The sequence below is a fragment of the Chrysemys picta genome, chromosome 7 (assembly GCF_011386835.1).
Source record: "Chrysemys picta bellii isolate R12L10 chromosome 7, ASM1138683v2, whole genome shotgun sequence".
Taxonomy (NCBI): Eukaryota; Metazoa; Chordata; order Testudines; family Emydidae; genus Chrysemys; species Chrysemys picta.
The window spans coordinates 45987497-46014193 of NC_088797.1; the positions used below are offsets into that span (position 1 = coordinate 45987497).

General features: G+C 50.9%; 1 protein-coding gene across 6 annotated transcripts in view; it reads left to right on the top strand.

Annotated features, from left to right (window-relative positions):
• Nucleotides 1-19621: 19621 nt before the first annotated feature.
• LOC101937040 (hyaluronidase-4-like) overlaps nucleotides 19622-26697 on the top strand; it is a 38769-nt gene continuing 31693 nt past the window's right edge. For 5 of the 6 annotated variants that reach the window (XM_065551312.1, XM_065551315.1, XM_024108783.3 and 2 more), the window contains exon 1: nucleotides 19622-19759. In XM_065551312.1, coding sequence (XP_065407384.1) covers nucleotides 19683-19759 — 77 coding nt within the window. In that variant the 5' untranslated portion in view covers nucleotides 19622-19682. The remainder of the gene's footprint in view (nucleotides 19760-26697) is intronic. The other variant, XM_065551313.1, reaches the window with a different exon arrangement.

Sequence of the window (26697 nt, forward strand, 5' to 3'; positions counted from 1 at the left end):
TGTAGGCAAGGTTACAGATTGTGACACGAAGGGTTGAATTGTCACTGGAGCCTCCGGGTTGATGAGTTTGGGGTCCACTAGGGATTGGTGGATAGTTGACACTTGTGCCCCAGTGTCCCTCCAAGCGATAACCTTCTTTCCGCCCACTCTCAAGGTTTCCCTTCGCTCCGAGGGTATGAGAGAGGCATCTGGGTCTGGGGATCTTTGGTGTGATTGTGGTGTAACGAACTGTAATCGGTTGGGGTTCTTGGGGCAGTGAGCCTTTATATGTCCCAGTTCATTACATTTAAAACATCGCCCTGCTAAGGTATCACTGGGGTGATGTTGGTTGGTGGAGACTGGTGTGGTGGGGTGAGAAGGCTTCTGGGGTTTCCCTTGGGATATAGGTGGGGCCTTGGGTTGTCCCCGGTGGTAAGGTTTTGTTTTGGCTTGCCCCTTCTGATATTCGCTCCAACTGCTACTAGCTTTTTTCTTTTCTGTCACCTCCACCCATTTGGCTCCAGTCTCCCCCGCCTTGGTTACAGTTTTGGGCTTCCTATCTAGGATGTACCTTTCTATTTCCTCAGGAACACCCTCTAAAAACTGCTCCATTTGCATTAGGAAGGGCAACTCTTCCGTAGATTTAACATTTGCTCCTGATATCCAGGCATCCCAATTTTTCCCAATGTGGTAGGCATGTCAGGTAAATGACACATCGGGTTTCCACCTTAGGGCTCTGAACCGTCGACGGGCATGCTCGGGTGTTAGCCCCATTCTGAGTCTGGCCTTGTTTTTAAAAAGTTCATAACTGTTCATGTGTTCCTTAGGCATTTCAGCCGCCACCTCTGCTAAGGGTCCACTGAGCTGCGGCCTCAGCTCTACCATGTACTGGTCTGGAGTGATGCTGTATCCAAGGCAGGCCCTTTCAAAATTTTCTAAGAAGGCTTCAGTATCATCGCCTGCCTTGTAGGTGGGGAATTTTCTGGGATGGGAAGTGGTACCTGGAGAGGAGTTGCTAGGATGGGCTGGTGCATCCTGCCTAGCCCTTGCTACTTCCAGTTCATGCTTCCTTTCTTTTTCTCTCGCATCCTCTTTGGCTTTTTCCAGCTCCATCTCTCTCTTGTGGGCCTCCTCTTTGGCTTTCTCTTCTCTTTCATGGGTCTCCTCTTTGGCTTTCTCTTCTCTTTCTCTCTGCTCTGTCTCGAGTTTTTTTAATTGAAGCAGTCTCTGATGTTTTCTTTCATTTTCTTCTGCTTCTAGTTTGGCCAGTTCTATTTTGTTAGCTACTTCTTTGGTAGTCATTTTCCTGTTTTCTTGTGCTGGGTCACACCCCTCTGCAGTTGACTGAAACTGGGATACACTTAGCTCAGGCTGCTGCTGAGTTAACAGAGACTTTCTAACTAGCTACTCCCGAGGATGTAAAAAGAAAAAAAAAAATTCAGCTTGTAAATTCCTTTTACCAGTCGTTTGCTCATTAATTGAACCCTTCTCTTAACAAAGGCTCTTGTTAAAAAAACTTAATACCTCTGCCTTCAGGCAAGGAGAGATAAGATATGCATCTACCTTCAGCTTTGCTTTCCAATCAGCTAGAAGGGGAAAAAAAAACTTACTGGCTTTTGGGTTTAAAATGAATCCCACCCCTATGCCACCATGTCAAGGCTGTATCCCCACTTTGAACTTTAGGGTACAAATGTGGGGGCCTGCATGAAAACTTCTAAGCTTAACTACCAGCTTAGCTCTGGTCCGCTGCCACCATCTCAAAGCTAATTCCCTTCCCTGGGAAGCCTTGAGAAACCTTTCACCAATTCCCTGGTGAATACAGATCCAAACCCCTTGGAACTTAAAACAAGGAGAAATTAACCATTCCCATCCTTCCTCCCACAAACTCCTGGTGAATACAGATCCAACCCCCTTGGATCTAAAAACAAGGAAAAATCAATCAGGCTTTTAATTAAAGAAAAAGGTAAAAATCATCTCTGTAAAATCAGTATGGAAAATAACTTTACAGGGTAATCAAACTTAAAGAGCTCAGAGGCAGCTGCTTACCTTGTCCCCCATCAGCTCTTGGGCTTCCCCCAGGAGGGAGTAGGCCAGGACCAGTCCTGATTGGCTGACACGGAGCAGGGGGTTGTGGATGGCCAGCACTGCCGTCCGGAGGAAGAGTCTTCTCTGCCCTTCCGAGAAGAACTTTCTGAAGACCTAAAACCAACAGGATGTGAGGCATTAGCAGATTGCCCAGAGCCAGGCTCCAACTCCTGGGGCTAGAACGGCATCTCCATCTAGTGGCCCCTGGAAGCAGCCACTGCAGGGGACCCAGCCACCCCCACTCCCTGCGCTGTCTCATGCCCTGGCAGAGTGTCCTTACCTCTCCCACCCTAGCTGTGTTCCTGTAGACCAGGAGCCTGCTGTCCTGGTGCCAGTCCCAGCACCACAGGTCTTCGGCCTCATAGATGCTCAGCCCTGGGAAAGAGAGACACACACACACATTTGTCATTCTGGTTGCAGTGCTTGTGTCCTTCCAATCCCATTGGTGGCTGCACAGTGGGCAGAGTCCTCGCTGCATGCCTGGCCCAACAGAATTGCAGGGGAGGGGTGTAGAACAGAGAAAGAGACAGACAGAGACTCATCCTCCAGCCTGGGTCAGTCTGAGAGAAATTGGCTGGGGTCCCAGTCTCACTCTTCTATCGGGTGCCATTTCCCAGCTGGGTTCCTTACCCCTCTGGTGCAGCAGCAGCTGGTAGAGCCGGTAAACCCCCTCCCTGGCCTGCCGGCTGATGCCCTTGCCTGGGTCACTGATCAACAGAGCCAGCTGTGCCACGTGGTGACCCATCCTGGGGAATTCTGCTCAGTTCTAATGGAAGGGAAAGGGAGAGGGGACTCCATCAGCATTTTCCTGCCAGCTCCCAGTGCCCCGTGGGCCAGGACTCTCTTTTTCCCCGCAGCGCCTCTGCAGGAGATGCTAGAGGATAGAAGCTAGAGCTAGACCCTTAATTTCCTCTGCCCCCAAGGGAGCCTGGAGAACAGGGATATGGGCAGGGCCCTCCATGAGGACTTGCTTCCCCAGCTGCTCCAGGATGACAGGAAGGCATGAACCTGGAGCAGGGTCCCCTTAAAAGCCCAGTCACCACTTAACCAGGACAAGAAGAACTTGACTCCAGCCAAGCTCATTCTCTGCTCTGCCTCCCCAAGAAGAACACTCCTAACCCAGAGCCCCTGCAGCAGCAGATCCTACAGCCAGTTGGAGCCAGCCCGCCTCACCCCTCCTGGTGGTGGGAGGGAAACAGGAGAAAGGACAAAGGACGTCTGTTTTCTAGTAAAATCAGTAAAAGGAAATGAGAAAGTTCAAAATAGGCTCCTCCTCGCACTCACGTACGTGAACCCTAATACTCTCTCAGTCCTCAAAGAGAGACCTCGAGAAGGAGACTTGCTGAAGCAAAGCCACAGGGGTCTCTGAGGTTTCCCTGGCCCTGCGCCCCTATCCTGCCTGGCTGATGTCAGCATCTCTCTGTGAGGTCACCACCTCCCCACCACCTTTGACCAATAGGCTGAGGTCCTGCAAAAGGCCTTTGTGATGTCACTGCCACATACACCCCTCCCCTGAAGTGCTAATGTTCTGCTGCTGGCCAGACACTTTGAAGCTATTCTCTGTGGATCACCTCACTCAATGCGTGTCATTCTAGGAAGCAAGCCGGCTAGACAGTAAAACATCAGAGGCTGCTCCCAATGCTACACTCAGTTTTTGCAAAACTAGTAGACTTGATGGCCAGAAGAGACCTTTAGAGCATCTAATCTAACCCCCTGCATGATCACCGATTCAAATGCCCCGAGGAATCAGGGGGAATTAAGAGCACCTGGAACCAGCAGCATTTCCACACAGCACCTGCCCACCACTGAGGGATGGATTCACCTCCTGACCCCCAGAATGGAGTCTTGTTGTCCTTTCTAGTAACCTCCAGTGCCAAACCCCCTCCTTGAAGGGTGAGCTCCTGCCACCTCCCCGTCAGTGCCCTTGACAGCTGATCCACCTCCATACCACAGCTCAAGTTCTCAGACCCCTCTCCTCCCACCCCCACCCAGGTTGGGCAGGGAGGGGCCTCTAGCAGGGTGGGCAGGAGGGATTCTGGCAGCAGTGAAGTGGGTTGCGGGGAGGTCGAGATCTTGCCCCAAATCATCCCAGACACTAATGCTGAAGCCACAGGATGGCAGCCCTGGTTAATGGGGCATCCATCCCTCAGTGGTGGGCAGGTGCTGTGTGGAAATGCTGCTGGTTCCAGGTGCTCTTAATTCCCCCTGATTCCTCGGGGCGTTTGAGTCTCTGACAGGTTCTCATTCCCATGCAGCAGGAGGACGTCACGGCCAAAGCGATGCACCAGCTCCACATCATCCGGCACTTGCGCCAGCTGCCTGAGGCACTGCAGGGGCTGTGCCTCTGAGGCCATCAGCAACTCCCGCTCCCTGCTGCAGGTACTGCTCTGGCTCACTGTAAATGGGGAGCTAGTGGAAGGGGAAATGGAGCCCCCTGGCACTCACTAAAAGGGAAAGTGGTGGATTCTCCATCTCTTGATGTCATTGAATGAAGACTAGATGCCTTTCTGGAATGTGTGTGCCCAAAAAGTAACTATTGTACTATACAGGAAGCCCGTGATCATGCTGGGGGTCAGATTAGATGCTCTAAAGGTCTCTTCTGACCATCAAATCTACCAATTTTGGAAAAACTGAGTGTAGCATTGGGAGCAGCCTCTTATGTTTTACTGTCTAGCCGGTTTGCTTCCTAGAATGAACACGCAGTGAGTGGGGTGATCCACAGAGAGTAGCTCTGTCAAGGCTGCTTCCCCACTCTGAACTTTAGGGTACAAATGTGGGGGCCTGCATGAAAGCTTCTAAGCTTAACTACCAGCTTAGATCTGGTCCGCTGCCACCACTCCGAAGATGCTAATTCCCTTCCCTGGGTAGCCTTGAGAGACTCTTCACCAATTCCCTGGTGATTACAGATCCAAACCCCTTGGATTTTAAAACAAGGAGAAATTAACCATCCCCATCCTTTCTCCCACCAACTCCTGGTGGATCAAGATCCAACCCCCTTGGATCTAAAAACAAGGAAATATCAATCAGGTTCTTAAAAAGAAGGCTTTAAATTAAAGAAAAAGGTAAAAATCATCTCTGTAAAATCAGGATGGAAAATAACTTTACAGGGTAATCAAACTTAAAGAGTCCAGAGGAATCCCCTCTAGCCTTAGGTTCAAAGTTACAGCAAACAGAGATAAACACTCTAGCAAAAAGGTACATTTACAAGTTGAGAAAACAAAGATAAAAACTAACACACCTTGCCTGGCTGTTTACTTACAAGTTGGAAATATGAGAGACTTGTTCAGAAAGATTTGGAGAACCTGGATTGATGTCTGGTCCCTCTCACTCCCAAGAGCGAACAACCCCCAAAAACAAAGAGCACAAACAAAAGCCTTCCCCCCACCAAGATTTGAAAGTATCTTGTCCCCTTATTGGTCCTTTGGGTCAGGTGTCAGCCAGGTTACCTGAGCTTCTTAACCCTCTACAGGTAAAAAGATTTTGGAGTCTCTGGCCAGGAGGGATTTTATAGTACTGTACACAGGAGGGCTGTTACCCTTCCCTTTATAGTTCTGACAAGCTCAAACCTTCAAAGTGTCTGGCCAGCAGCAGGACATTAGCACTTCAGGGGAGGGGTGTGTATGGCAGTGACATCACAAAGGCCTTTTGCAGGACCTCAGCCTATTGGTCAAAGGTGGTGGGGAGGTGGTGACCTCACAGAGAGATGCTGACATCAGCCAGGCAGGATAGGGGCGCAGGGCCAGGGAAACCTCAGAGACCCCTGTGGCTTTGCTTCAGCAAGTCTCTTTCTCGAGGTCTCTCTTTAAGGACTGGGAGAGTATTAGGGTTCACGTACGTGCGTGCGAGGAGGAGCCTCTTTCGAGTTTTCTCCTTTCCTTTTACTGATTTTACTAGAAAACAAACATCCCTGTTTACAAGGTAAGCGTCTCCGAGAGGTTTGGAACCTGTTCAGTCTGATCCATCTGGTGCCAGCCGAATTCTAGGCATGGAAAGCACTAGTTGAAGGTGGCAGATTTTATTTCCCACCTGGGATTTTGTCCCATACAATCACTGGGGACATTAGGGTTTGTCCTTTTCGTTTTACCTTTTCCTCCATCCCTCCTTCCTTTCTCTTCATCTCTTCCTTCTTTTGTCCTTTCTCCTGTTTCCCTCCCAACACCAGGAGGGGTGAGGCGGGCAGGCTCCAACTGGCTGTAGGATCTGTTGCTGCAGGGGCTGTGGGTTAGGAATGTTCCTCTTGCGGAGGCAGAGACAGAGCAGAGAATGAGCTTGGCTGGAGTCAAGTTCTTCTTGTCCTGGTTAAGTGGTGACTGAGCTTTTAAGGGCACCATGCTGACCCTCCACACACACACCCTGTCGGGTGCTGCAGGGAGGTGAAGGAGAAAACGGTTGGCACAGAGATGAAGCAGACTGAAGTAGGGACAAACACAAGGGTGGAGCAGTCCATGGTGGGTTCCTGTGCACTGTCCTGAAGGGAATATAGAGCATAGGCATGGGGAAGACCAAAATTCACCTCCAGGTAGATCATCAACCTACTCCTCTGTCCCAAGGGCCAGGAAGGCCTCTGGTTTTTGCTCTCTTCGGTAGCTGGAGCTGCTCCGATTTGGGGGGTGGGGTGGGCAGAGGTGGGAACAGGCCATAGGATTTAATCAAGTGTCAGGGGGAGACTCCCCCTCTGCGGGAGATTATGTTGCCCCTCTGTGGGGAATCCCTTCTTTGCAGATGCTGGACTCTGCCAGGAAGTCCAGCTCCCATCCCTAGCAGCTTGGCTGTTCCCTACCTGCTGTGCACCAGACCCTCTGCAGAGAACTGCTCTGGGCAAGGACTGCAGAGCCAGCTGTCATCCTGGCAGTTGTAGCCTCAGGTTCCATAACCCTGACCCATCAGACCCCTGTGAGGTCCAGGAGAAGGCCCTCTGAGAAGAGCACTGGCTCCTTCCTAGGAAGCTGCTGAGATTCTCAAGGAGGGATTCATCCCTTCTCTCCCATGGACACAGAGGATTGTAAGGAGCAGGGCGTTGTCCTTTATCCAACAGAGACCTGTCCTAGCTCTCACCCACAAACCTGGGAGAGAGCTGGGCACTTGACCAGATCCTATCCCTGCACTTGCCCTGGTACACTTTCTTCTCCCCTCCTGCCTTGGCTATTAGGCTATGGCTCTATGAACATGAAACAAACAGGAACTTCTACTCTATCTCTAAGCCAAACTGGTTTATCAAGTCAGCCCTATGAAGTGGTGCAGCAGCTGGCATACTCCCACTGCATGTGCTCTAACCCAACCAATATCCGCCGTCCTCCAGAGCTCTCTGCCCTGGCTTCTAATCAGAAAGGCCCTGACTGGTTCCCCAGTACAAGAGAGGGGACCAGCCCCTTCACCAGAGCCGAACAGGTCCTTCTTTATTTGATAGAGTTACAGGGGAGGGGTGAGGGTTGTTCCTGGGCGGCTAGCGGGGCTGTTTTGGAGCTTTGATTTATTGCCTTCTTTTAATGTTTTATCTAATCCAGAGTATCTGGAGAGACATTTCCCTCCGTGCTTTACATACAATTTTATTGTAAACCCTCAGTTGAAGAGTGTCATGTTCACGGTCAATTTCAGGGAAGGGCAGAGGCTGGTGGCTGAGGAAGGTCTCCCAACTTCAGAACGGCCAGGTCTGCTTTTCAAGTGAACGTATCAATATTTACGACTGCATTGCCCCCTAGGCACATGTGATAAATGAAGGCGGGGGTATCTCCCTTTTATGGACACCCAGCCAGCCACTTAGCTATAAAATCCCTGTTTGTAGCTGTTCTCTACTTGCTTTATCTGTAAAGGGTTAAAAAGTCCCTAGGTTAAAGGAAGAGAGTGAGCACCTGACCAAAAGAGCCAATGGGAAGGCTAGAACTTTTTAAAATTGGGAAAAAATTTCCCTTTGTCTGTGTTTGTTCTCCCGGAAAGCAGGGACAGGGCTGGATCTAGGCTGTAAAAGCTTGTGCCAGGTATGAAAATCATCACATCATACCTAGAAACTACTCTTTTGAAACCCCAGATATATAAGTAGATCAGGAAATGTCTAGGAAGATGCTATTGTTTATCTCTTTTGTTTCTTTATGGCTTGTGACTCCTCTGTGCTAACCCCAGGTGCTTTTGTTTTGCTTGTAACCCTTAAGCTGGACCTCAAGAAGCTATCTTGATGTTTAATCCTTATAATTGTTTATTTAAAACCTAGCAAAAAGCATAAGTTCCAGATGTATTTTTCTTTCTTTTTGTTTTTAATAAAATTCACCTTTTTTTAAGAGCAGGATTGGATGTTTGTGTCCCTAAGAGGTTTGTGTGTATGTTGTTTAATTAGCTGGTGGCAACAGCTGATTTCCTTTTTTTTTTTTTCTCAGCTCTTCCCTGGGGAAGGGGGATGAAAGGGCCTGAGGGTACCCCACAGTAAGGAATTCCCAAATGTGCCTTTCTGGGCTCTCAGAAGGGTTTTTTTTTTTTTTTGCATTTGGGTGGTGGCAGCATCTACCTATCCAAGTTCAGAGAGAAGCTGTAACCTTGGGAGTTTAATACAAGCCTGGAGTGGCCAGTATTAATTTTTAGAATCCTCGCGGGCCCCCACCTTCTGCACTTGAAGTGCCAGAGTGGGGAATCAGCCATGACATGGTGGCAGAGCGGTGGGATCATTTTGAACCAGAAGCACAGACCTCAGGATTTTAAAAGGACACGTTTTTTCTTTTCGCAGCCTGCAAAACCAGGGAAGTTTCTTTTCCTTTGTTTTCTGCCTGAGGGGGAACAGGCACAAAAAGGGTTCAGCCTGCAAAGCCAGGGAGTCCAACATGCATTTTTTTTCTAGCTTTGTGGCAAAAAAATAGCCAGGCTAGAGTAGGGCAGCCCTGTGCATGAGGTTGAGGTCGGGCACCAAAACTCTAGAGCAACCAGTCTTCCCAAAGCAGCATGCTACGGAGAAGACAGACCCAGACCAAGCCCAGACATCCAGCTTCATGATGGAAATTCAGGGAGGGGATGAGGGAATGGAGAATCCCAACTGAGATCCTGGTGCCAGGATGGAGGGATGCAATGAGGGGGGGAGGGGCAATGGCAGAAACCCATCGCAAGGTGGTTCCTTGGGAGGAAGAGGAGCCAAAGGGGTCGGCAGAGAACCCAGGGCTGGGAATACATGAACGGACCCCTCAGATCGCCTGCTGTTGCAGCAAGCAGGGGTCACTGCACAGATCTGCCCTGATGTCACCTCACCTACTGCCATGGATCCATAAGATTGGTGCTACACTCTGGCTTTGGAACAGTCTGTCAGGAAGCCCTTTGATGTGCCAGACCCCCTAGAGGTCTCACTCTTCCTGCAGGGTAAGACACACGGCTTCACTGCCTCCTGTGACTGGACCTCTGGGCCTTCAGCACTCCTGCTTCACACCAGGAGCAGTGTTCAGCGAATCCAGCTGAGATAGACTCCTGATGGAGACTTGTGTACACTTCAGGGATTAAGGCACCTCACCAAGCATTTGCAGTGACATTCAGAGCATTGACTAATTAACCAGGGTGACGACCTGTCCCAAATTGGGCGGGACAGTGCCGAAATGCAGAGTTCAAGTCCCTGTCCCAGGCTGAATGACTCCAGGACAACAGCTCCCTCTGGGTCATTTGTTGCTAGGTTTCAATGCCCAGGCAATTGGGTTTGCCATCTTCAGTTCAGCAGGGGGTCAGGGTGCAGGGTGCGGCAGGGGGCTTAGGGCAGGGGGTCAGGGTGCAGGAGTGGTGCGGGGTGTGGCAGGGACTCAGGGCAGGGGGTCGGGTGCAGGAGGGGTGCGGGGTGCAGGGTGTGGCAGGGGGTTCAGGGCAGGGGATTAGGGTGCAAAAGGGCTTCAGGGGGCGGGCTCTGGTCCAGCGCGCAGCGGGGACAGGTCAGGCTCCCTGCTGCACTGCACCGCACCGCTCCGGAAGCGTCCGGAACCTGGGGGAGGCGGGGCACAAGGGTCTGTGTGTTGCTGTTGCTTCAGGCACCGCCCCAGCAGCCCCATTGGCCGGGAATGGGGAACTGAGGCCAACGGCAGCTGCAGGGGGCACTGCCTGAAGCAAGAGCAACACACAGACCCCTGTGCGCCCCCTTCCCCAAGTTCTGGACACTTCCCGGGGTGGCGCGGGGGCAGGGCGGGCAGGCAGGGAGCCTGCCCTTCCCCCGGTGCGCGTCGGGCCGGAGACACTCTAGGTAAACATTGGGGAGGGTGGGGGGGCCACGAGGAGCTTGCAGGCCGCAGAAAATACCCAGCCCACGGGCCGCGTGTTTGAGACCCCTGGATTACAGCATGATGGTGCAAAACTCATTGGTCCCAATGAAGGAAAATCACTGTATAAACAGGGTGTCTTGCCATGAAACTTTGGGTTTGTGCTGCCAAGACTTCCCTGGGGCATCATGTCGTGACCAACAGAACCTGCCTCCTACCTACCCGTGAGCAACCTAGCTGGCCACTAGATTGATCCAGACTCTGGACTGGTAACTATAACATCACCTGGCGGGGGAGGGGCGGGGCATGTGTATGTGTATGTGTGTGTGTGTGGGTGGTGATTAAATACATATGCTAATTGTTGTATCTTTAATAAATGCGGCGTATTGCCTTTTCCCCTGAAACAGATCCCGTGTGCTTCTTATAAGCATAACAGGGTGGGGTGCCTTACCCTTAGCAACCCTAATCATAACTCCAACTGGCCTACTTACAGGAACCCTAATGCTAGGTCAGGGAGCCATACCCATAGGAATACTAAAACTAGGGCAGGGAGCCCTAGCCATGGGAACCCTAACCCTAGGTCAGAGAGTCCGAAACACAAGAACCCTAACACTAGGGAGGGGAGCCCTAGCCAGAGAAACCCTAACCCTAGCCTGGAGAGCCCAAACCGTAGGAACCCTAACACTATAGTGGGGACCCCTACTCACAGGAACCCTAATCCTAGTGTGGGAAGCCATATCCATAGGAACCCTAACCCAAACTCCAAGTGGCCTATCCATAGGAACCCTAACCCTAGGTCAGGGAGCCATACCCCCAATGGGTATGGCTCCCCACCCTAGTTTTAGGGTTCTTTTCTGTAGGGATCCCCATCCTTGGGTTAGGGTTCCTATGGGTACGGTTCCCCAGTTTAGGGTATCTATGGATCAGGCAATTGGAGTTAGGATTACAGTTCCTATGAGTAGGCTACTTGGAGTTAGGGGTAGAGGTCCTATGGGTTGAGCTCCCCTCCGTATGATTAGGGTTTATATGGGTAGGGCTCCCTGCCCTAGGGTTAGGGTACCTATGGGTAGGCCACTTGGCGTTAGGGTTCGGGTTCATATGTGTAAGCCACCCCAGAGTTAGGGTAGCGCTGGTGGCATTTTACAATGCTGAGAAGGAGGGTCCTATCTTTAATTTCATGGCCTCCTTCGCCACAAAGAAGATCTTTCTTTACGTTGCAGTGTAGGGTCCCAGAGACAAGCTGAGGCTGGCTCCCCCAGATCCAGAGTAACCTGCGGCCAGCACTCCGTACACCAGCATGTATTTAGCCCCATCAGGGCCGGCTCTAGGTTTTTTGCCGCCCCAAGTAAAAAAAAATGTTGGCTGCCCCCCATCCCAGCCCTGGGCTCCTCGCCGCACCCCCCTCCCACCCCAGCCCTGGGCTCTCACCTCCCTCACCCGCTTGCTGCCCCAGCCCTCAGCTCTCCCACACAACACCCTGCTGCCCCAGCTCTGGGTTCCCCCTACCCCCCCCACCATTGCCCTACCCACCCACACACCTCCTGCTGCCCCAGCCCTGGGATCACCCACTCCACCTGCACCCTCCTTCCGCCGCAGACCTGGGTCACTGGTAACTCGGTCCCACGGCAGGTCATTCAGCAGGAATTTTAGATGTGCACACAACACAGACAGGATTGGTTCCCACATGGTTACAGAACTGCAGTAAAGTGGATCAATTTTCAGCTTGTGTGATTGGAGGATATCTGGATGCATATTATAAGACTGTCCTACATAAATGAGGAAAAGTTGAGGTGCCTTTATTATTCTTTTGTTCCACTCTTTCTTTCTATGGGGAATTTCCCAGTGCAATATCACTGTCTTCCTTTTAAACAAACAAACAAACAAAAGGCAAAGGCTGTTGAAAATAGCAATTCCAGTCCTAATAACCACTGAGAAGCATTTCTTGCTCAATTTTATCCTACTTTTTCTACAGCAAGTTACAGTGGATCAGTATATTTGATTTGGCAGAAATGAAGTAACAGCTGCCCAAACTGAGCTTGAGCACTCCTGAATTTTGAGGTGTTCAAATCTGAAAGGCAGGTGCTGGGCGGGAGGGGGAGCCTGTGGCTCCGCAGGGGAGCACGGCAGCATGTATGCAGCAGCGTGTCTGCCGCTGCACGAAGCCAGACACGCTAGTCGGAGTGGCACGGTAAGGAGGTTGGGGGGTTGGAGAAGGGGTAGGAGGTTCCGGGGGGCAGGGGGTAGTAAAGGGACAGGGAGCAGGGGGGTTGGATGTGGCGGAGGTTGGAGGGGGCAGTCAGGGGCAGGGAGATGGGGGGGTTAGATAGGTCAGGGGTTTGGGGGGGCAGTTAGGGGACAGGCAGCAGTTGGATAGTCATGGGAGTCCCAGGGGGTTGTCAGGGGACAGGTAGGGGGTGGGGTCCTAGAGGGGAAGTTGGGGGGGTCTCAGGAAGGGGGAAGTTGGGTACAAGGACCAGTGGGGCTTACATAGGGGATGGAGTCCTGCGGGGCAGTTGGGGCAGTGGTCCCGGGAGGGGTGATCAGGGGACAGGGGGGTTGGATCGGTTGGGGTTTCTGTGGGGGGCAGTCGGAGGGAGTGGATGGGGGCAGGGTGGGGCTACCCTCCCTCCCCGTGGAGTGTCCTATTTTTTGAATGTTAAAATATGGAATCCCTACTCACAGCGCAGCTCTCCATTCACAGCAGGCTACAGCATGAGGTCTCAGCTTCCTCACTCCCTCCCCCTCTTTCCTGTTGGTAGTGGCCAAAGGGAGTGCTGGGAAATGTAGTTCTTTCCCTGCTCCAGGGCTGGCTCTACAGGCAGGGAGCTAACCAATGAACTACAGCTCCCAGGGGTCCCTGTTGGTTCTCAGCTGCCATGCTGGATCCCTGCCGCCCCTCCAAATGGGCTGCCCCAAGCACGTGCTTCCTTTGCTGGTGCCTAGAGCCGCCCCTGGTGGGGAGATGAGAGAAGGAATCATTATGCACATTTTTAATCTGGTTGTCCATTAGCAGCAAGATAATGATGTTAGCCACACAGGAAGAGGCAAAGGACGCCCTCCAGCTTGTGCTTTCTGCAGTCTCTCTTATTTGGGCCTGTAGCGAAGTGACAACTCACCAATGCAGCACCTCCTGCTGGTCATCTTGGGAATTAGCTCAACTCCAGCTCCAGAGCGCCCTCTGCTGGTCAATGTCTCGCCTCCCTCAGGCCCCATGTCCCTCCCAGATCCCGGTGCCCTTTTACCTCAGGGTTCTGCACCAGCAGTACCCCCCAACTCTGGGTCTCCAATCCCAGGGGAACCCCCAACCCTCTAAGCCCACCTTGCCTCAGTGGCCACTGCCAGTCATCATCTAGTCCCCTTTCACTGAGGAAAACTGCAGTCTGTACTGGCCACTCATCATTGGCAAGGAGGTTGGATCAGCTGCCTCTGCCTAACCCTGGGCTGCACCTCTGCAGCCCCAGTACCCACATAGGCCTTTATCAAGGCCTCAGCCTGGGGAGTTGCCAGGCTGGAGCTCCCCAGGTCCTCTTGCTCTTGCCCTTCCCCAGGACTGCTCTGCTCTGCTCCGCTCCAGGTACCCTATTCCCCAGCAGCTAGGTCCTTCCCACTCCAGGGCTAGAGTGAAATTCCTCAGCACCTGGCTCACAGTCCCTTTATAGGGCCAGTTGTGGCATGATTGGGCTGGCCACACCTGTGGTCAGCTACTCCCTCAGCTGCTCTCACTCCTTTGATCCCAGCCACAGCCCTCTCCAGGGCTGTTTTTAACCCCTGTTCTGCGGGAGTGGGACAGCCACCCCGCTACAGGGCCGTTGTAGCTTTAAGGCAAGAATTCTGGGAAGCCACATCTAGCAACATCACCGGTCACTGTTCCAGAATAAGTGTTCACACAGAGCTAAATCAGGAACAACTCCATGTGTAGACAAGTCCTTAGATTTGTTAATGCAGAACTGTCCATTATGGAAAGTTTACAGCTTCCTCTGCAGTGACTGGTACTGTTTACCCTAATTATCCATCAGTGGAGGAGATGAAGCAATGCTCAGATCAACAGTCCTATATTCCTCTTTCTCGGTTGTAGGAACATAGGCAATATCATTATTGTCCTGAGATGCAGAAAATCTATCCAGCAGACAGCCTTTCCAGCACTGGGTCCTCCGAAGAGCTCCTACACACAGGCAAGCAAGAGCAGGTACCAGCAGGCAGATGGTTCCCACACTGGACTGCTGGCTCTCATCAATGGGGCTCTCGCTCATGAGACATAGCAAAAATAAAATCTACATCCGTTCAAGAGGCTGCATATCACCCCACTTCAGTTCAAGTTAATCACAGCTTTATTGGACATGGTTCATCACCACTAACCATGCATGGATGTTGCACTTCTCCCCACGCGCCTCCTGTGCCGTTCAATGCAAATTACTCCCCCCTCACCCACAAACTGCTGGTCACACTTCTCCTTCCACATTCTTTTTCTTGGTATGGTTTGTAATGCTTGGGGGAAGGGGCTTAACCCTTTGGTGAATGCTGGAAGGCACAGCAGCAGTTTTCAAACAAAGTGATTCATTTGACTGACATGCCACAAGAAAGTGCGTGGGTAGATCAGGCCACACTGGAAGTCAGAAGGGGTACATTTCTGGCCACATAAGATCCCCCTTTCCCTGTAAGAGATTTCCTGCCTTGAGGATGGGTGCATTCCACTGAACAACATGGAGTTTCAGTATGGGGGGGGGCTTTAAATGGACAGGACTGCACCTGGTATATCATTCGCACTTGAGATTAAATCCCAGAGACTGTAACCCTCTTTACTCCCAGACAAGGTGCAAGGAGAATGGCCATACACCCCTCAACACACAGTTACAGTTTCAAAGCTTCCCCAAAGCTAACAAGTACCTTTATCCAATGCCCACTCTCTCTTTCCAGATGCATCATCCAGGGCTTTTCCCAGACCTGCTTAGGTACATCCAGGTGTTCTTGTTTCCCAGATATGCCAGCTATATTCTACTACCCTGAAGGATCTCATTTTCCAGGTGTACCTGGCCTCTCTAGATGTAAGGGAAGAGCGCCTTTCTAGGATGAACCTTGTTCATCATGAGCGGGGTCAGCCTGTTCTATTAATGCAAGGTCAGGAATAGGATGAACTCTCTCATTATCATGACTGTTTGACAAGCCCATGTTAATAAATGAGCCCCTCCAGGATGGAAATGCATGTCTGGGCTGGTAAATGTTGTCCCGCGGGCCTGTGATTTAGCCCAGCTGCAGCAGCCCCACCCTGCCTGTTCCCAAGGGGATGGACAGGGCCCTGTGGTTATCTGTCTCTGTTCCTCTTTTAGAACTCTGCTCTTAAGTAAATACACCCATAAAAGGACTGTTCTAAGCTGCTTGAAATTTTTGTATCCAAACCTCAGGGTGAGCTGAGCACATCAATGGATCCATCCAGGTTCTGTTCAGACAAGTGTGCTGCAATAAACAGTCAGTCCACAAGCAGCCCGCTAGGCACCACGACAGCACATGCAATCCCTCTCTTCCATGATGTGAAGAGACAGGAGTAATTCTCTATACAATCTCATTTTAAAATGTAACAACACGGCCAAAACCATGAATAGACCATTGTACTGTCTGCTGTGCTTGTGTCAGCAGGTGGCGCCATAGAGCTGTTTTCCATGAAAACCAGCTGTTCTGTCGTGCTTGAGAATTTCAAAGCTCTCTACCGAGGTGTAGGGCTGCCAACATTGTATTTCGAAATCATTTTTAAGAATAATAAGCAGCACTCACCTACATTCGCCAAAGGTATTTCTTGCTGCTTTTTGAAGCCCTCAGCAACTCCCAATCTTGTTGTACAGAGATGAAAAAAAAATAAGAGATGTCCCTTGTAATAAGGGACTGTGGGCAACCCAACCAGTGTGATAAATCAGACATCCAACGACCAGGTAGATAGAGGCTGTGGCCATTTTACAGATGCGGAAACGGAGCCATGGAGAGATTAGAGATCAAATTTTCAAAAGCGGGTTCTAATTTTAGGTGCCTCAAGTGTTGGATGCCCAATGCATAGGTCCAGATTTTCAGAAGTGGACAGGACATTGAAAGCCTTGAGACACATTAATGTAGATAGCTGTATTTATATATTAAAATGTGAAAGTTCCTCTTTAAAGGCTTGTGGACTCCTGATGGAAAAAAAACTGTGAGAAACAGAAACAATTCTGCCAACTCAGTCTTGTTTTTCTTCCCTTTTTAATTTTTGTTCAACCTTTGCATGAAAACAGGATCCTTTCTTTTATGAGAGTTTCATCTGCTGCAGCTGTTTATTCCCCTTATAATGTCATGATCCTACACTTGTGACATCGTAATCACCGTAGCAATTAACTATAGTATTAACTGTAGTAAATAGATTGTGGTAACTTCAGCTGGGAGTGGACATATGCATCTGAAGCAGGGAAACTTTTATTGATCCAAGTTCCTGGGCTCAATTCACACTGCCCTGACCCTTGTGCAGCCATTGACACCAGAACAACCAATCGGAATGGTAACATTTTTACACCCACTTTGCACTAGTAGGAGTGTCTATGAAATAGGCAGAGCAATGCGGAATTACGTTCTCTTTTGCATGTAAGTCTTAACAGATAGTAAGTGAGAAATAAATACAGAGAAATATAGTTGTCCCTAAAAGGGATATGTATAAAGGGTGAGCTGCACTCACGTCAATGAAGGTATGCCCATTTACAGCAGATGAGGATCTGGCTTAATGCTTGTTGAGAAGTTCCATAAAGTCCTATTGACTCTTTAAATCAGGGATGTTGTTCCCAAGCCAGCTCTTTGGAGCAGGGACTGGGACCGTCTTTTTGTTCTGCTTTGGTACAGCACCTGGCACAATGGGATCCTGGCCCATATCTGGGGTTCCAGGGTACAATGGTAATACAACAATAAGCGGCCTGGAGAAGGAGGGGCGGTAAGGATACTTTGAAGTGAGGGTGGTGGACAATGATATCATTAGGAAATCCTTAGAGACAGGAGTGGTAAGAATTATATCCAAACCCCGCCAAAATTAGATTCCACCTTTCAAATGATGTGTAGATAGGGCAGTTCCCAACCTTAAAACTACAGGGCTTTGGCTGTGAGTGCTCAAGCGATCAGCTGCTGATTAAAATCAGCGTTCCTTTGTTTTCTGGACCCAGTGATGTGCCTTGAGGATGGCTAAAATGTCTTTTAATTTAATTCACTTGGCACCTTTTCTCCTTGCTAATCTCAGCATTTTACAAACATTAATTATTCCTCCCAACAGCCTTTTGAAGTATTACTCCCCATTCACAGATGGGGAAATCAAGGCAGGAGTTCAATGACTTGCTGAAGGTCAGGGAGTTAAGCCTGGCCTACACCTACAAATTAGATCGACCTAGCTACATTGAGCAACAGAGGGTCCTGTGGCACCTTTAAGACTAACAGAAGTACTGGGAGCATAAGCTTTCGTGGGTAAGAACCTCACTTCTTCAGATGCAAGTAGTGGAAGTCTCCAGAGGCAGGTATATGGATTCAGACTAACATGGCTACCCCTCTGATGCTAGCTACATTGCTCAGGGCAGTGACAAATTCTGTGCACTGTGCAACATAGGGCTTGGCTACACTGGCGCTTTACAGCGCTGCAACTTTCTCGTGTAAAAAACACCCCCCTGAGCACAGCAAGTTACAGCGCTGTAAAGCGCCAGTGTAAACAGTGCCCCAGCACTGTAAACTAATCCCCTTGTGGAGGTGGAGTACCTGCAGCGCTGGGAGAGAGCTCTCGCACTTCAAAGCGCTGCCACGGGAGCGCTCCCGCAGCAACGCTTTGAAGTTTCCAGTGTAGCCAGGGCCTAGGTTGGCCTCACCCCCACTGTAGATGCAGCGCCATCAATGGAAGAATTATTCTGTCTACCTGCCTCTCAGAGAGGTGGATTAACCAGGGCCTGATCTACACTACAGGAAATAAGAGTGGGGAAAACAGGACAGATCAGGAGCTAGGGGAAAGTGAAGTGACTCTGCTGGGTGACCCAAGAACCTGCCCAAGACAAGGAGTTTCTCCACAGCCAGTTGTATACTTTCCACTCCTCTCCAACTGCCCACTCGTTTCTTGGGAACAGGGAGATGACTCCTATAGGTAGAAAGCCTGTTCTGTGAAGTGTTTATAGGCCTTGGCTACACTGGCAATTCACAGCGCTGCACTTGCTGCGGTCAGGGGTGTGAAAAAACACACACACCCCTGAGCGCAGCGAGTGCAGCGCTGTAAAGCGCCAGTGTAATCAGCGCCTGCAGCGCTGCACCCTCGCTCATAGCGCTGCAAGCTATTCCCCTCGGAGAGGTGGAGTACTTGCAGCGCTGCGAGAGCTCTTGCAGCGCTGGCGGCACGACTACACTTGTGCTTCACAGTGCTGCCGCGGCAGCGCTGTGAATCCGCGAGTGTGGCCAATCAGTGCCACTCAGCTGAAAGCGCATCACCCAACATCTGGCCAGGCCCTTTACTCACACAATCCAGTTGTCCAAAACAGCTTTCCAGCCCCACTGATGGAAGAGGACAGCTTTGTACAACCCGAGTGTCATTTTGCAGACTTTACCTTAAGGAATTAGCTGGTGGCAACAGGCCGTTATCTTTAAGAAACGGCTATTAAAGAGAGAGGCAACACACACTGAATGAGCAGGTGACACTCCAATACAGTTTAATTCCCAGAAGGATTCATACAAGCTCTTCTCAAAACAGCATCAATGTTGTTCAAGGTCATTCAAACAATGCTTTGCCAGTGAGGTGACCAATCACACAGCATGGACTAGAAAGCCCCAGAAGAACAGCCCTTGCTGATAGCTTGTGAGCAATCTACAGGCTAGGCATTCCTTGAATTTTGAATCACACTTGTTTGCAACACTGCATCCCTGCCTACAAAGTCAGCTGGTTCCACCCGGTCACAAGCAGAGAAAGTTGACTGTATGGCTACAATTCCTTTGCTCTGCTCTGCACTGAAGTGGTTAGGCCGGCCTGTGTGTGTAGGAGTGTGCAAAACACACACAGCCTTTTCTGCACCCACTTTGCTACCTTTTCATAACCCCTCCTCCCCCCGACACTGCTCTCTCCCTACTCTTTGCCTAAGGAGAGCTACTTACCTCTCCCCTTCTAAACTCCCTGGTCACCGTCCTCTCTGCAGCCCTTCCTGCCCCTCGGAGCCCTCCACCCTCACACCCACCCCCACCCCTACCCCTTCGGGAACAGGCTCTCCCATTTGCCGTAGGCTCTATTGCAGGTGTAAGGTGAAGGCGCTGCAGAACACTCCCCCCCTCCAGGAAAAGGAAGGCGAGGCACCAGTTCACAGGCAGGTGAGGGCTAGAAGTGGGCGTGTCTTGGAGCGGGTGGGCGTGGCCGGCAGGTGAGGGGCCGGCCGCAGGTAGCCGAGGCCGGCATGAATGGCAGCGAGAGAGCAGCGTGCGGTCCTGCTCCGCCGAGCTCCGGAGGCGGAGGAAGAGATGGGGCGGCGGCAGAGGTAACATGTGCGTGCCCCGGCCCGTCTCCGGTCACTGGGTGTAGGAGCGGCGTCCGAGCACTCCGCAGAGCCCGGCTGGGGCGCGGATCCGTTTCTCTCCGAGTCTTGGCCCGGGTCCTTTGTTTGGGGGAGCAGCGAGCCCCTGGTCCAAAGCCTTAAACCCCAGAGACTGCAACAGGGGACACCCCCCCCCCCCCCCCGCCAGAACAGACACAAAACCCAGCGAGCCTCAGCTTGGGAACTTGTGTTAGTGTCTGTGGAAGGGGCAATAGCCAGACACTCAGCTGCCACCTCGGGGGCGGGGGGCTGATCCTCCCTTATTCTCCATTGTCACCCCCCCCTCCGCTACCCTTCCCGAGCCTCTCCCAGAGCCCTTTGGCCAGGGAGCCCTTTGTTGGGTAGGGGGATGGATCGACCCCGACTGGGAGGGGGCTGTGGTCCATGATGGAGGGAGGTAAGTCCATTGCAACTTGCTGTTGAGCTGGGGCTATACTGGAAACCCTTTAAGTGGCTTCCCCTCAATCCAGCTAGGAGTGTCACAGATAAAGCCCCGATCCAGTGTGCGGAGCCACTGACATCAATGGGGTTTGGAGGTTGGTCCAAACATGGAGAATCCATAGGTTCTGGAGCTGGGGCGGCTACTGCACACCCTGGCAGGAAGTGGTTTCTATTGTATACGGGGTTTACAGTTTGGTTCAATGACTTTCAGCATCTCCACTGTACAAATAGTTCCAGTATCGCTGGCAATCAGTGACACAGGCCCTGATCCTAACACCTCACAACAAAGTCAACTTTGTGGCAGAAAATCCCTGTGCGGTCTCACAGCCACAGGCTAGCCCTGCCCCAGTGAAGAATTGGTGGTGGGGCGTGTTAGCCTTTTTCAAACACCTTCAACAGAAATGGAATCTCTTAAAGACCAGCTGGTTCTAGAGGAGAACCTGCTGGAGCTGGGAGAGTTCTCACTGGTGCTTACTGCTGGAGGACCCAGGGCTGGTGCTTCCACTAGGCAACCCTAGGCGGTCGCCTAGGGCAGCAGGATTTGGGGGGCGGCCTTTTGCCGTCCTTAGCGGAAATTCGGCAGTGGGGGGTCCTTCCGCTCCGGGTCTTCGGTGGAAATTCGGCAGCGGGTCCTTCACTCGCTCTGGGACCCGCCCCCGAAGTTCCCCAAAGATGCGGAGCAGAAGGACTCCCACCACTGAATGCTCAGAGGAGGAGCACTGCCGCCTAGGGCAGCAAAAACCCTGGCGCCGCTCCTGGGAGGACCTACAACTGGTCTGGATGGTTACATGAAGCCAAGATACTGATTGCATGTCCAGTCAGTGCTGGCCCATTCAGTTGTTGGGGCATAGGGTGACCAGATCGCAAGAGTGAAATATCAGGACACATTGGGTGAGCTGCGGGGGGAGGAGGGGGGGAGAGAAAGATGACAACGACAGACACAGGTGCACAGAGCCATGAGAGGGGGGCCTTAGGAAGCTGTGAGAGGGGTTGTACAGCCCCTGCTGCAGCCCACCCCACAAGCCACAGGGCAAGGACACCTATTGAATTCAATGAGAATTTTGCATGTGAATTGATGTACCTAGTTCTGAGATTATAAAGCCAGAAGGGATCCGGTGATCACCTGGTCTCACCACTTGTATAGCACAGACATAGAACTTACCCAAATAATTCCTAGAGGGTAGCTTTTAGAAAAACACCATGACCCTTAGTATATTGTTAATTACTCTCACCATGGAAAAGTTATGCCTTATATCCAGTCTGAATTTGTCTAGCTGCAACTTCCAACCGTTGGCTCATGCTCTACCTTTCTCTGCTAGCTGAAGTGCCCATTATTAACTTCTTGTTCCCCATGTAGATACTTACAGTCTATAACCAAGTCACTTCTTAACCTTCTTTTTGTTAAGTTAAATAGATTGAGGTCCTTGAGTCCATCACTATAAGGCATGTTTTATAATCCTTTAATCAGTCTTGTGACTCTTCTCTGAACACTCTCCAATTTATCAATATCCTTCTTGAATTGTGCACACCAGAACTGGACACAGGATTCCAGCAGTGGTTGCACCAGTGCCAAATACAGAGATAAAATAACCTCTCTACTCCTGCTTGAGATTCCCCTATTTAGACATCTGGTCACCCTATTTCTGTATGCATTTCCCCAGTTTTTTTTGTAAAAATCAAAACTGAACTGCCCCAGAAATTCTGTCATGTGGAATCATCGTGAAACTCTCATGGCTCCAACCCTGCCAATGAACCTTTAGATCCACTGCACAGACTTCTGCCACTTGAGCTAATGGAGTAAGTGAGGGCAGAGGCAGTAGGTTGTCATCCTATATGTGATAGATCAGCTCTATAGGGGGATGAGACACTTTTTTGCTACTGGGTTTCACAGATATCTGCTGACAGAAGAGGAACTGTGAAACTCAGGAATCCTGGGTCTATTCCAGGCTCCTGAAAGGAGTGGTCTCTAGTAGTCAAAGACCCTTCTTCCCCCTCCCCTCCAGTCTATGTCAATCCTATTGCTGTCTAACCCGCCCCACCTCCTCATCTGATTTCAACTGCCCCGCCCCCCCCTACCGCTCTGGATTCCTTGTCCCAGTTTCCTGGTCCGTCTCACTCTCCTCTCTCCCCGCCCCCATCCCTCAGATGGGATGTTCGTTCCAAACTGGCAAAATTATAAGGCTTCCCAACATTTCAACACTTCCCATTCTAAATTTTCGGTTGCTTAACTATAGGCTAGCTCTGCCTACAACAAAGCATATTCAGAACCTCTGATTAAAGGGATTGTAAGTGTAACAACCTCCATCATAGCTAGTCACCAAAGATTGAACCCAAGCCATCCAGACTTAAAAGCATGAGCTTCTACTACTTGAGTTCAAGATATAACTCCCTTAGCTGGTAGCTATACAGTTATCCTCTAAAGATCCACCAGAGGAGGGCACAAAACACATGTTGGACAGTGAATTACAAAAGTACCAAATATTATTATTAGACCTGCAATACTTTTCACAATGAACATCAGCGGGGGATAAACTGGGAGTTTAAGAATATTTGGAAGACAATTTTAGAATAACATTCAGTGCTGTGGTTTAAAAGAGAAAAAAAACCTGTTAAACTCATAACTTAGCAGCATTCAGTGTTTGAAAAAAAAAAAAAAAAAACTTCTAGGAGCTATGGGATACAAGTTAAGAATGTTGAAACAGGAAGATGTTATGCTTAGTTACCACTTGGGCAAGGCGGCGTGCTATGTAATACTTGCAAGATTTCACTGTAATGTTTTACAATATATAGCAGCGCAATGCTGATTCCATTGATATTGTTGAGCAATTCATGCTGATTTTATTTCAGCCCACATCTTAATAGTTTTGAATATGGTAGATCTCAATTTTCAGCTCAGTTGGTCTGAACATGCAGAGCTTTAAAATTGCTATGCTCTAAACTGTATATTAACTACAGTTTTATAAACCTGCATGTCAGAGAACTGTGTGCCACTACTACTAGACAGTGGCACAAGGCAATTCAGTGTGAATCACAGAAACGTAGGACTGGAAGGGACATCAACAGGTCATCTAGTCAAACCCCTGCACTGAGGCAGGACTGAGTAATAACTAGACCATCCTTGACAGGTGTTTGTCTAAACCTCTTAAACTCCAATGACTGCTATTCCATAACCTCTCTAAGTAATTTGTCCAGTGCTTAATTACCTTTACAGTTAGGAAGTTTTTCCTAATGTCTAACCTAAATCTCCCTTGCTACAATTTAAGCCCATTGCTTCTTTTTCCTGCATGTCCTGAGTGGGACGGGGGTGGGTCCAGGCAGTGGGATTGGGGGGAGGGAGGTCGAGGGAGTTGGTGGGTGTGTGGGGGATGGACCAGGGGAAGCAGGGTGGAGGAACTGAGGGGGACAGAACTGGGAGAGTCGGGGGGGGCTGAGGGGGATGGGACAGGACTGGGATGTGGGGAGTAGGGTAGGGGCTGAGGGGAGCATGAATGGGACAAGGTAGAGAGAGCTGTGTAGAGTGAGGCGGGGCAGGGGAGACAATGGGGCTGGGGTTGGGGAGAGGGACAGGGTCTGGAGGGGATGAGACAGGAGAGCAGGACTGGAATGGGGGGAAGCTGAGGGGGTGAGACAGCAGGGGGAGTGATGGGGGTGGGATGATGGGGGAGGCTGAAGAAGAGATTTGGGGTAGGACAAGGCTGAGGGCAGTGGATTGGGGGGGAGCAGGAGCAGGGGGACTGTGGGGGAGGCCGTTGGAACGGGGGCAGGGACTGAGGGCAGTGGGTTTGGGGTGGGAGGTACAGGGGGGACTGCAGGGGAGGCTGAGGGAACAGGGGCAGGGTGGGGGCTGAGGGCAGTGGGTTGGGTCTACACTGGCACCTCTCAGTATTGCTGTGCCGGGCAGCAGACCTGCACCAGCGCTACCCTGGTGATGGAAGAGGCCTCAGTGGAAATGCAGACTTCATGACACAGACCCTCCTCCTCACTTCAAACCTGGCTCTGCTCTGGTCAGCCGCTAGGCTCTTGTCACTTGCAAACCCATGCAAAGTATCTGGGTTTTTCAGTTCTCAGATTAAGAAAAGCCTCTGCATTTTGTGAGGGCTTCAGCATTCACTTTCATACTTGACAAACTGTCTGCCTGACACATTGCTCCCAGGGCATTCATCTTTGTTCATTATTGGTAGGTCCATCAGATTAACGAGCAACACAGGGGGAAGCAACACAATGGTGTCATGGATTTTTAATTTTTCAAACTACTTTGGCCTCAACAGGGATAACAGCAAATCTGGACAGAGCAGATGGGTGTCAGGATGGGTTTGGGTATTTATTTGTTTAAGTGAAAATGTTTGAGTCTGAGCAAAGGCTGCAAACTTCCCTTTGGAAACCTCTGCTGATCTTTTGCCCCAGGGGCTAACGACAGCCTGGAATCTGGGACAGATTTCCACATCCATGCAGGGTGAGATGATGGCGGGGGGGTGGGGGGAAGGGGGAGATGGGAGGGACTGTGGGGGAGGCAGAGGGAACAGGGTCAGGGTGGGGGCTGAGGGCAGGGGCTGAGGGGAGCCCCCCCAGAGGGACCTGCCAGGGGGCCAGGTGAGCCCAGCAGTGCTTACCTGGAGCAGCTCCCAGGAAGCATCCAGCGGGCAGGTCCCTCCCAGTCCCTCTGGCTCCTTCCTAGGCTCAGGTCGGGTCGAGGCGGGTGGGGGCAGGGGTGGGGGGGGTGGGGGCTCTGCCCAGCGCCCGCTGCCCAAGTCTACAAGCCCCACCCTGCTGCAGCACGCAGTGGAGTGAGACCTCCTCGCTGCCTCTCTGTGTGCCCGGGGCAGGGGCAGGGTTGTGCACTGCAGGCGCCAGGCGGCAGGCCCCGTGGGCTGGGGCCGCCGCACCGGGAGCTCAGCTGCACGCTGCCCTGGGGCCCAGGGAGGAAAGTTGAGTGGCGCCGGCAGCACCGGCTTGCCGTGGTCCCCCTCATATAGGGTGACCAGACATCCCGACCAATGTAAGGTCGGGACACGGGACAAGTCCCCTAAAATTGGGACTGTCCCGATAATATTGGGACGTCTGGTCACCCTACTGGGGCATGCTGCATAGAGAAGCAGAAGGCATGTTTTGTCTGTAGGTACAGAACACGGGATGGGCAATAAGGCATCACAGGATCTGGTTAGCCACAGCTGGACAGGTCCAAATGGCAGAAGTCAGATCAGGCTCTGGAACGCCCCACAGGTCAGGCACTGTTTTCCAGGTCCCTGGTTTCAATTAAGCCCATTTTAAAGATAAGGTCCAGTTGCAAACTGTGCTCCCAGCCTCATCCCATATACTTGGTGGGGACTGGCCGTCCCTGGGGGTTGGTTTAACCTCACCTGGAGTTGACACAGGTGCTGAGGCCCTGAGTCATGCTGCAGTTCATGTGCCGAGTTCAAAACCGATCTGGGTCTCACCACCATGGTTAGGGCAGATTTAATCCAGAAGTGAACAGCTACTGAGACAACTTCTGCCCTCGCAGCTGCTTAGAATTCAGCAGGGCTGCAGGGGTGGGCCTGAGTGCGGAACTCAGCCCAGGAGTTCTCTGCAGTTAATGATGGTCCTGGTGCTGTTCTAACTCATGGCAGTAGCCAAGACATCATTCTAAATCCATCCACTTCTTGGTCACTCAGCTCTGCTCCCCTTCTCCAGGTGCTTTTAAACCTGGCTCCAAAATCAGCCGCCATCAAAAGCTGAGGAGTTTCCAGTCTGATCTTCCAGATGAGGCCCACCCCTAGTAACCTGGCTGGTAAATCACTGGAGTCTTGTACATGGGTGTACTGGTGATTCTGGAGAGTGGTCACTGTCCTCACAACAAGAGGAAGGGGAGTAATACAATGAAGTGTAAGGAAATGTTCCCCTGGAAAAGAACACTCTTCAGAGAAACAAGAGCAATAAATAACCAAACCCCAATGTGACGGCTACATTTTTTCAGGTTTCAGAGTGGTAGCCGTGTTAGTTTGTATCAGCATAAGGAATGAGGAGTCCTTGTGGCACCTTGGAGACTAACAAATTAATTTCAGCATAAGCTTTCGTGGGCTAAAACCTACTTCATCGGATGCATGCAGTGGAAAATACAGTAGGAAGATATATATATATATATATATATACACACACACACACACACACACACACACAATGAAAAAATGGGTGTTGCCATACCAACTCTAACGAGAGTGATCACTTAAGGTGGGCTATTATCAGCAGGAGGAAAAAAAACTTTTGTATCCTGATCATCACTACAAAAGGTTTCCCCCCCCCCCCCCCATATATATATGGTGCCACAAGGACTCCTCAAAAGTTTTTTTTCCTCCTGCTGATAATAGCCCACCTTAAGTGATCACTCTCGTTAGAGTTGGTATGGCAACACCCATTTTTTCATGCTCTGTGTGTGTGTGTATGTGTGTGTGTGTATATATATA